Raw genomic sequence first — 10,804 nt, 5'->3', positions numbered from 1 at the left:
GTTACGTAAAAAACCTAAAGCATCACTTAATATGAATTAAAAAAAATGTGTTAAAACGAGACTTCTTTTGAAATGGATGAAGAAGCGGCTTTTAAATTTTTGATAACATTAAAACTAAATCTTAAATAAATAAAATTACATATTTAATACTAATTTATTGTTTGTTTAATATTAAATCTTAAATACAAGTAATAATATCTAACTAAGTTAAATCAATCACGATCTAAATTACTAAAAAGGAAATATTTTCTAATCTAATCTAAAAACAAAAATTTAACAAGATATATTAATCTTTTCTTAGCTATTTTTATTGCATTCGGTAGTCAGATTCAAATAAACTTTATATTTGATCAACAAAATTAGTAGAATTTTTTTTAAAGTCTAAAACAAATTTATACGATAGGATCTAGAACAAATTGAACATGATCAATGATCATAAACATGTTTTAGTTATCCAATAGAACATGTTCCTAGGTAATTGTGTGAGAGGCAAAAAAACTTGGACTTTTTCCAAACTCCGTTTCCAAGCCTTGTAAAGGGTAAAACAGAAAGAAGGTGTAAATCGGTGGAAAGCTATGATGATAAAGGGCAGCATGGTCAGCAGTGTGTGAAACAAAGGTTGGCACTCTAAAAGATTCAATTATATCGTGACAAAGTAGGAATTGTTTGAAGAAATGGGAGGTTGAAGGTGTCACAACTTTAGGGCAATAAGATCATTGTTGAAAAGGACCTTAAGAGGGGTAGCAGGGTACCTTCTCTAGGGTTTCAAAGAAAGGATTGAAAACTTGAGGGGAAAATAAGGAAGCATGTCCTCAATTTGGCATGATGCTGTTGGCCATCAATTGACACCACCATAAAGTGTACTCATACCCCAATTGGATTGTTCCCCATCATTCTTTTTCCTCCTTTTCCATTGCCCTTTGGTGCTTCTTAACGTTAAATATAAACCTCTAATTAGCCTCTAACCCTTCATACACTTACTTCCCTTTGGGCCTCATGCCCTTTTTCAACCATTGTCTCCACATGCCATTTATTTTTATTTTATCTTCACAACAATAGTATCATAATACTCATTTTTATTAGTTTCTTAAGTATATATATAAATATATTTATGTTCAAAATATGATCAAGGACTAATTCTGTCATGTTCTGAAATGCTAAAGTGTTTCTGCATTACAGTTTGTTTGTTTGTTTGTTCAAGTCAGTAGTTTTATTATTGTTCCATTTTGAACATTGGCATGCACAAGTAAATGACCTTTTTCTTTACAAAAATGCATGGTGTGGTTAGTGATATGATAGGAGGGGATGGTGGATTGGATTACGCAATGGTTACCATGATTGCTTGAATCAACGGTGAAGATTCCCCGAGTGGAAAAGCTAGAAGGAAAAGCGTGCCAACGTGACCCCGATATAGAACAAGAGCCTCCCTCCCTTTCCACCATTGACATTCTCTCACTCTACCTTCTCCACTCTTTACTCGGCGATTGACAACTTCTCAAAAACCTCTATCTCTCCCTCACTCTGCAAAGGGTAAAGACTACTTTCACAATTGCATTCCCAGAGAAACTAAACCTTCTTCCTCCACAAGCAAAAGCCTCACATGTCGTCGGATATAAGCTAGATAATTAGCCACCCTTTTTCTTTCCTTCTTTAACTCAACCTTCTTCACACCCCTTTTGGAATCTAACAAGGTTGTTCGTTATTCAATGGCTAGTTGCGAGATTTGCTGCGTTGAGTCTGGTGTTTCAGTTTCAGCGTTAAGTGTGGTGGTGGGTTTGGGTTTGTTTTGACTGTAGTGAGGGAAAGTTGGAAGCTTTGGTTGGTGGGGTGGTGGGAATTGGCGGGGTGAGTGATGGGTGCGGATCGTCTGATACTGCCAACAGTTGGACCGCCATTAAAACGGCGAGCGGGATTGCGGAGGAAGCAGGCTGGAAGAGGTTCCTACAGAGGGAGCTAGGGGAAGGAGGGTGAGTGTGTGGTGTTGGAGGGGTTTTCTTCTTTTTTGGAGGATTGGAATTCACGACCCTTTTCTCGGGGGTGCCTTCGGGGTGTTAAAGTTTCTGACTTGTTTAAGGAGGGGCAGCATGGGTACTAACTTGCACCAAGTACTCAGAAGCCTCTGTTTGAATACTCACTGGAACTACGCCATCTTTTGGAAGCTCAAACATCGTGCTCGAATGTATGATACTACTATGTATCTTGTTATTGTTGGTAGTGCTTGTGATGTTATTTCTTTTTGTTCTGTGTGTGTGTGCCTTGTGTGTTGCGTCTTTCCTTTGGTGTGTCTTTGAACTTACCCTCGTTTTGGATGTAAGCAACTCATAATATGCTAAATTTGGTGAAGTTGTGGTTTTGCATGTTTGAATCCTTTGTCTGAAATTTGACTTGCCATTTTACTTACCGGATTAATTTGATTGGTTGTGTACATTTTCCAGCTTTTGCCTGTTTAACTAATTTTATAATGCCAAATGGGTTTTATCAACCGTTTGAGATCCCTCGTAGATTAATGATAAGGTCAAAATAGTGTATCTAATTGGTTTTGTGGGGTTGAGTTGACCAAAATTCTAAGATCAACTTTAAGTGTGAAGGATTTTTATTGATATTTATCCCTGTGTTTTGTCCTTCTTCCAAGTTTGGTGATTTCCATGCTTGGTTTGAATTTAGAGTTTTTGTACTAAGAAGGGCATGTGTTGTGTATCTGCTCTCTTGAATCAATGTCATTGTACTGTTTTGCGAGTATTTTTGCTCTTGGATGTTTTCTATTTTGTCATTTTGTTTGAGGATTGTGATCCTTCTGTTATTTGAAATCTTTTATGTTTTTCATTGTATTGTGATGGAAGTAGGATAAGTGTGGCATTTGTTGTTGTTTTATATCAAGTGTACTGGCAGAAAGCTCGTTACTGTTGAATGATGTAATGTTGCTCGCAATTTTGGTGATTCGTTTTTTTATGTTACAGATTTATTTATCAGTGTTGAACTTGAATTCCATAATGTTGTCCCCTAAAGTTTCTCGATGTGGTTCTTGCTTGCAGGATCTTGACATGGGAGGACGCGTACTATAACAATCCTGATGATTATGACTCTTCAGAAAATAAGCACTGCCGGAATATCGTGGAGCAGATTGGTTGTGGGAAATTTTCGCACAACGCATTAGGCTTAGCAGTGGCTAAGATGTCGTATCATGCATATTCCTTAGGAGAAGGGTATGATTGATTAAATGTAGAATTTATACTGTACACAATTTGATTTTCTGTTTGTTTAGATTGTCCTAATATTCTTTCTTCACAGTATTGTTGGACAGGTTGCTGTTACAGGAAAGCATAGGTGGATCTGTGCAGATAATCAGGTTGCAGGTTCTGGCTTGTCTTTTGAGGTGAAGATTCTTATTATTTAATTGCATCATTAAGGATCTCTCAACCTTGGAGTATCATGTCAATATGTTCCAATCATTCTTATTCCTTTCCCACTTTTTGGTTTAATTTTCAGTTTGCTGATGGGTGGCAGTCTCAGTTTTCTGCTGGAATCAGGGTATGCTAACTGCTTTAATATTTTTTTCACAGCTTTGCAACACACGTGTTTAACTAAAATCTGGAAAAGTGAACTTTCTATTTTCACCCAGAAATTAGACCTTCCATACTTTACAAATGCTTAGGAGATGGACAATTTAATTTTAATAGTATATTTGGAAAACTGTGGTTAATACTGTAATAGACACAATATGGCATTATTGGGCCACTACATGACTCTGTCTCATTATTTTTTATTCGCTAAATACAACTGAACTGCTCTGAAGCGGACTATGTTGCATTCTGGTCTAGTATACTTTGTTAGAAAGATAGTGATTATCATTTTGAAAATAATTTCCAAATCTGCACCACTGTTCTTTGGTTAGATTAAGATTTTTAATTGATTAAGCTTTTATTTTGTCTTGTAGACTGTTGCTGTTGTTGCTGTAGCCCCACTTGGTGTTGTTCAGCTTGGTTCTCTTAATAAAGTAAGACATTTTTTTCTTTTTCATCTTTATTTGATTTGATTCTGTACCATAATAGTGGATAATGTGGTTGTATGGTTCAAGAAGGCATGTATTATCTCTTTATGGCTGTGCAAAGCAGCCTTTGTATTCAGGGTTTCAAATTTTTTTCTGCATTCAAGTCTCAAAGATTGGACTAGTGGCAAGGGGCTTGGGTAGTTTGCATGCGATCATAGGTTCAAACCTCACTGCCACTAATGTACCAAAAAGATAGATTTGCACTCGTTTGTTTCGATGTACCATAACTAGTTAGATAGCACCGCTTGCTTATATTTCTTCAATCCTTTTCCAACTAATTTTGGTAATTTCTGGTTGTTGATTGAGATATTGGTTAAATACTTTTATAATTCTAATTGTATGTGCTAGGTAAATACATATATAGTGAAAAATAAAGAGAAATGGAGGAAAGGTTATTAACAAATCACCCCTTGTTTTGTCATAATAGGCTCTAGGCATCATGTAATTATGTTAGGCCACAGGTATACTAATTTATAATTTACTAAACTACCTATCAATACTAGATGATTTGTCATGAAAACCAGATTGAGACATGCTTTAGTACCATGGAAAATTATGTCATGTATGACTACCCTGACCTTGGTTGATGAGAAACAGTTATATACTCAAATGGTGCAAGCTATGAAGCACCAACACTTGAATTTGTTTCAGGTACCCGTATCTGATTCATATCATATCCAATACTTATACACTAGGATACTTCACCGACACATATCAATGAAGTATTCAAACCTATGAAGTACCGATACTTTAATGTATATGATACTGATTCTTTGCATGTTAATGAAGTGTCCATGCTTTTAAAACATTTATATCCAATAAAAGTACAAGAAACAAATAAATGTGTAATATAGAGACATTGAAACATTGTATCTTCATAAACAAAAGAGGGAAATTGTTCTCTTTATGAATTATTTTTAAAAAGTAATGAGAGATTGATAGTATTATTTATTTTTTGAATAAATAATAGAAAGTAATTTATGAACTGAGCACATTGGAGAATCCATGCTGTGGAGGGTTGGGAAAATTCTGAGTAGTTTTTATTAGGGGTGTGTTGTACAATATGTTTCCTGTCTATATAATATTATAATTTCATTGTCTTGTCTTGGGCTGTTCTATAATTTTGATGATTTGTAGAAGATTTCCTGGATATGATTTTATATGGAAATTGATTTATTTTTAATAATTTCCTTCTCTTTTTACATCCCTGGTAGCAGGTGATTGAAGATACGGGGTTTGTAACTCATATTAGAAATCTCTTTTTGTCTACTCAAAATTACTCAATAGCCCAATGTCCCAGTCAAATGCAGGGCAGTTTGAAGAGTTCTTTATCTCAGGTAATCTTTTGTCTTCACTTCTCTCTATGTTCACATGTCTGCATGGTGCATGAATATGCATATTTGGGGTTTATGTAACTGTTAACATGACATTTTTAAACACACTATTAATATAGAGAAGTGAAACCGTGTCATAATTATCTTTTAACCTTAATGTGTGGAGAATTATCATGAGGTTTATATTTCTTTTTTTTTCAGCTGGATATATTAAAGGAAAATTTGTCTTCAGATGTTATGCCAACTGGCTTTTACAATTCACAGAAATCTATGAAGAGTGAAACATCAGATGTTTTAATGCCCCTTCAATGTTCTGGGAGGAACGATGCACCTCATTCTGCTTGTGTGAAAATGTCTGATGACGTGGCCAAGCAAGAGGGGCCTGAATTGTACAGTGATGAAAGTTCCATTTTGCTTCAGTCAATATCCAATATGATGAATGTGGAGCATCAAGATTTTGAAGAGATGAAACCTCTCTATGGGAGGAAGGGTGAAGAAGGAAGTAGTGGCTGCAAAGATGTGAGGTTGGAATCAGAAAACAATGTCTTGTCATTTTTAAGTGACTTTGTTACAGATAATGATTTAATATGTCCATCAGAAAAAGTCAAAATTGATTCTGCATACTTTCCTTCAGCTTTTCTTGATACTGTTGTTTGTGAAACTGATAAGTTGCATTACCAAAAAGGGGTGTTGAATTTCACCCAACCTTCAGATGCAAACTCGCAACATGTTGAAAAGTCAAAGTTTTGTTCTGAGCCTTCTTACAAGGATATGTCACATGTGTTAAATTTCCCTGTTGGCTGTGAGCTGCATGAAGCACTTGGACCATCTTTTCTGAAAGGGAGTAAATGTTTTGATTGGCCAGCACAGGTTAATCAAGATATGAAAACTGTTGAAATGTCAGATGAGATTAGCCAATTGACTTCTGAATCTCGTCCAGAGCATCTTTTGGAAGCAATGGTGGCCAACATTTGCCATAGTAATAATGATGTTAATAGTGAATTATCGTTTTGTCCATCAATGCAATCTGCAATGGCATCTGGAAAAAACCATGAAGCTTCTACTCACAATGTGTATGCTATTAATTCAGAAGGTTGTTCAATAGATCAGTTCTCTCTTGTCAAAGAGGACAAACACCATTCTTTGAGTTCATCATCAGGAATATGTGGTGTGATGTCCTCCAAAGCTGTTTCATCTACGTTCCCTAGTTCAAGTAGTGGACAACTTGAAAGGTCATCTGAACCATCTAAGAACAGCAAAAAAAGGGCCAGGCCTGGGGAAAGTTGTAGGCCTCGGCCAAGGGACAGGCAATTAATCCAAGATCGTATTAAGGAGTTGAGAGAGCTGGTGCCAAATGGAGCAAAGGTATCATTCTGGAGTCTGTTTCCTCTTTGTTTTGTTGGGTTTTGAGTAATGATCACAGATCTGGTTCATGTGGCTAAAATTTTCATTGTAACCTCAACAGTGCAGTATTGATTCCCTACTGGAGCGTGCAATAAAGCACATGCTCTTTCTCCAAAGCATAACTAAACATGCTGACAAGCTAGCTGACTTTGGTGATACAAAGTCTAAGGTAAGGTTTAAGGGAGGTTTAGAAATCTGTCCTCTGGTCCATGGTCTGTAAAAAAATTATGCTATATATATTTATCGTCAAGTTGATTGAACATGAAGATGTGCATACATCAGGATTTTCTTGATTTAGTTCCAACATCTTCTGCATGTGAACTTATCTCCATTGTTTAACACTGATGAAATTTTGCAGCTGCATCACATGGAAGCAGACATTCTTGGATCCTCTAGTTATGAGCAGGGCTCAAGCTGGGCAATGGAAGTAGGGGGCCATCTGAAAGTTCATTCGGTATTAGTGGAGAATCTTAGCAAGAATGGACAGATGCTTGTGGAGGTACATAAGACTTGAAAGTTACAATTTGATTTATTCTATGTTACTGATTAATTTAATAATTGTAACACATGAGGAAACTCCTCCTGATGAGAAAGGGAGTTAGTGGCAGTTAATTTAAGGATCTGAGATATTAAACTGTTGTTGATATAATCCCTTATTGAGTGTCTTCTTTATTCTAATTATACCTTTTGTTGTAGATGCTCTGTGAGGAGTGCAGCCATTTTCTTGAAATAGCAGAAGCCATAAGAAGTTTGGGTCTTACCATTTTGAAGGGTGGTACTAAAGTTCATGGTGAAAAGATATGGATATGCTTTGTTGTGGAGGTAATTTTAAAACTCAAAAGTTAGCTTTACTTTTATGCAATTAAGCCTACGTACTCCACTGTTTCATTCTACAAGACTCAAGTACTGACATAAAATTTCTGGAATCTTGGTCTATAATTTGCTTAAATGTATGGCAAATACTTTGGATACCAATTATAGTAGATTAGTCCATTGTTGAAAACACCAAATCAAATGCATGGAGAGACAATAAAATTTCATTAGCAGGCTTTAAAATTAGGTCCAATATTCTTTTGTCATAAATTAAGCCTCCTATATCTACTAGCACATTGCATACTTAAATTTAATTGTTCAACTAACTCAGTCTTCGTCCTAATTTTATTGGATAAATATATACCCTTATAATTAGAACTTTATACTGGATTTTTGTCTTCCATTTTTTGAATACATGATATTTATTCTTGTTTTTCATATCTTTTTCCTGTGTAAATATCACAATATCATGTAAGCTTACTCAATAAATCCACCTAGTTCATAATTTTAGTTATTATAAAAAACTATGCTAACTGAAGCTGTTGTATTGTAATATCATAATTCATGCTTTAGTCTTCAGTAGAACAGTATATTTGATAAATAACTTAAATTTCATGGCAACTTTATAGAAGTCATTTGCATTGTATCCCCTGAATAAGAGAATTGAGTAAAAATTTGCAGTGTTTTTGAGTCATAACTGTAAGAGGCTTATGAAAGTGACAACTTGTATTGCTCTAGTTTTTTAAAGTTTTCATCTATACTAATTAATCATTCTTATAGGGATATGATTATTTGTAAATTGACAACTTAATGTTTCTGGGACCAATGTGTATAGATGTGTAGTTTAAAAACCAAATACATTAACTCCATTGATGGTTGATGAGTAAAGTGTGTGGCAGGGTCAAAACAACAGAAATGTACACAGATTGGATATCTTGTGGCCGCTTGTTCAAATACTGCAATCCAAGAGCAAGGTGCATTCACAATAACTGATCGGTTCTTGGAAACTTTGTTGCTCCTCATTGTGTAACTCATTCTTAATCTCTGAATCAAATGATTCTGACATAGTGTGTTATAAGACTGGTTGTGGTGGTGTGGACATTTTTAATGATTAAAATGTGTGATTGTCTTTGTGTATGTTTGACCCTGAAAATAGCGCAATACATTGAACATATGTCTCAGACTTTTCTCCTTTATTCACTACGTACATTAACTTGCTACCAGCAAGGCTCAAGTTTTTATGTTGTTAATAATCAGTGAAAATGCAGTCAGAAATATTGAGAGAAAATTGCAAGAAAAATCTCAATTTGTCATGTGAGCAAGTAAAAAATGTGATTGGTTTTCCAGTGGTTAAGAGGTGAAAAGGTAAAAGTGTAAATGAGATCAACTACTCACTAAGTATGATGATAATTTGAAACTTATAATGTTATCTTTAAAGAATTTTTAAATATGTTTTTGTTTTCCTTCTCTTGTTAAATATTTGATCAGATTAAAATTGATCCTCGAGTATATATATATATTGATGTAAAAATAATCAAGTTATAAATAAATTAAAATAAATTAAGCTCAAGCACTCAATCTTCATATTTAACAAGCTCAGTCTAAGCATTATATTTAGCTTGTTTAAATAAAATAAATAAAAGTAAGTTTGATCACCATTTTTATTTTTGCAATTTGCAAGCAAAACTTAAACTTCATGGTTTTAAACTAGGGTTATTACCATCTTAGTTAAAACAGATGAGTTAAGATTTCTGAAAAGATTTTCAGTGTTAAAAGAGTTTTACCGTCGAAAAATATTACTTTACTGAGGTTTTTTCTAATAAGAGCCGCTTCATATTTTTAGTACAGTAAAACTTTTTTTTATGACGGAAAAAAAAAACATAACCAATTTTTTTTAAAGACACTGTTTTCTAAAATATTATTTTTGATGAAATCTGAAAAGTATACCTTTTCGACTCTCCCTAACAATATACTATGTTTGTAAGTGACATTGAGGATCAAAAACCCATTATCTGAAACGACTAAAAATAATTCAATTCTTATATAAAAAGGTATAAGAACCTAACCGCATAACACTTTTTAAATATCTAAAAAACAAAACAGCTCTTGACATAATTTTACAGAAACTTTCTCCGACATCCCACTAAAGCGAATACAGACAAATCAAAGGGGCGAGATACCAATCAGAAAAAAAAAAAAACTAGCTGAGAGAAATTTAGATGAGAGCCAAGCCCAAACCTTCAACTGAGCCAAAGAAAAGATTTCAGAAAAGTCCAAAATTCCCTCATTAAAAACTATCTTATTTTTATGACGCCAGATTTCACTGACCATCGCTATCCAAATATTATCCAAGCCAAGATTTACCGACTCCGGAGCATTACACAACCTGAACTGCAAAAAGTGTGAGAAAGCATGAAAATGAACAATTGTCGTAATACCTAACCACGCATAACAAAGGTTCCACGTTATACCAAGATATCCTACAATAAAAAACAAATGAAAATATTTCTCCACCTGCTCCCAATCAAGAAGGTTTCTTCTCCACCCCAAAGACCACTCCCACCCAAAGTTTTTCCGGGAACCACAACTATCCAATGATGCTTCTTTCTCAGTGATTAACGTAGACTTGAAAGCATCATTACCAGTCCACCGGTCTTCCCAGAACCTAATAGACTTTCCATTACCAATTTCCCATTTTAAACAATCTCCAAAATTGTTGCCCCACTTCTGAAGCTGCCAGATCCTTTTCAAATCTTTCCACCAGAGGGATTCATAAGAACTACCTTTGTCCTCTTTCAAATTCCTCCAGCCACCATATTTAGATTCCAGAACCTCCTCCCACAAACCCCCTTCATTAGATCCCAACCGCGAAATCCACTTACTGAGCAAAGCCAAATTGAAATCCTTGACATTGATCACACCGAGTCCTCCCTCTCCCTTCGTCTCACAAACCTTTTTCCAAGAAACCCAAGCAATCTTCCTCCCCTCGGAACCCCATCCCCAAAGAAAGTTCCTATGAATATTCTCAATCTTCTTCATCACTCCTACAGGAAACCTAAACATCGACATATAGAACAAGGAAATAGACAAAAGAACAAACTTGATAAGACAAATTCCTACCTTTCCATCTCCCCGGTCTGGATTTGATTCTATCCAACACACCATCCCAAAAAACTTCCCTCGTGTGACAACTCCCAATTGGCAA

The 10,804-nt window shown here is 35.1% G+C and overlaps 1 protein-coding gene across 2 annotated transcripts; it reads left to right on the top strand.

Moving 5' to 3' along the window:
* Nucleotides 1-892: 892 nt before the first annotated feature.
* Nucleotides 893-8,736, top strand: LOC137814283 (transcription factor EMB1444-like). 2 transcript variants are annotated; one of them, XM_068616918.1, is made up of 11 exons: nucleotides 893-2,179; nucleotides 3,033-3,203; nucleotides 3,289-3,373; nucleotides 3,487-3,528; nucleotides 3,935-3,994; nucleotides 5,266-5,385; nucleotides 5,584-6,747; nucleotides 6,848-6,955; nucleotides 7,145-7,285; nucleotides 7,483-7,608; nucleotides 8,499-8,736. In XM_068616918.1, exons 1-11 carry the CDS (start codon nucleotides 2,085-2,087, stop codon nucleotides 8,586-8,588), a joined length of 2,202 nt encoding a protein of 733 aa, XP_068473019.1. In that variant the 5' UTR covers nucleotides 893-2,084; the 3' UTR covers nucleotides 8,589-8,736. The 2 variants fall into 2 exon arrangements, with proteins under 2 accessions (XP_068473019.1, XP_068473017.1); XM_068616916.1 differs by having other exon boundaries at nucleotides 972-2,179; nucleotides 5,263-5,385.
* Nucleotides 8,737-10,804: the final 2,068 nt, after the last annotated feature.

Source organism: Phaseolus vulgaris, chromosome 1 (assembly GCF_000499845.2).
Source record: "Phaseolus vulgaris cultivar G19833 chromosome 1, P. vulgaris v2.0, whole genome shotgun sequence".
Taxonomy (NCBI): domain Eukaryota; kingdom Viridiplantae; phylum Streptophyta; class Magnoliopsida; order Fabales; family Fabaceae; genus Phaseolus; species Phaseolus vulgaris.
The sequence above is the reverse complement of the archived record's forward strand: the minus strand, read 5'-3'. Positions and strand labels throughout refer to the sequence as shown.

Excerpts from the sequence above, each read along its gene's own strand:
- LOC137814283 (XM_068616916.1), top strand. The coding sequence starts at position 2,085 with ATGGGTACTAACTTGCACCAAGTACTCAGAAGCCTCTGTTTGAATACT. Across the intron at positions 2,180-3,032 it reads CTCAAACATCGTGCTCGAAT|GATCTTGACATGGGAGGACG; the intron begins GTATGATACTAC and ends TCTTGCTTGCAG. Across the intron at positions 7,609-8,498 it reads GGATATGCTTTGTTGTGGAG|GGTCAAAACAACAGAAATGT; the intron begins GTAATTTTAAAA and ends AGTGTGTGGCAG.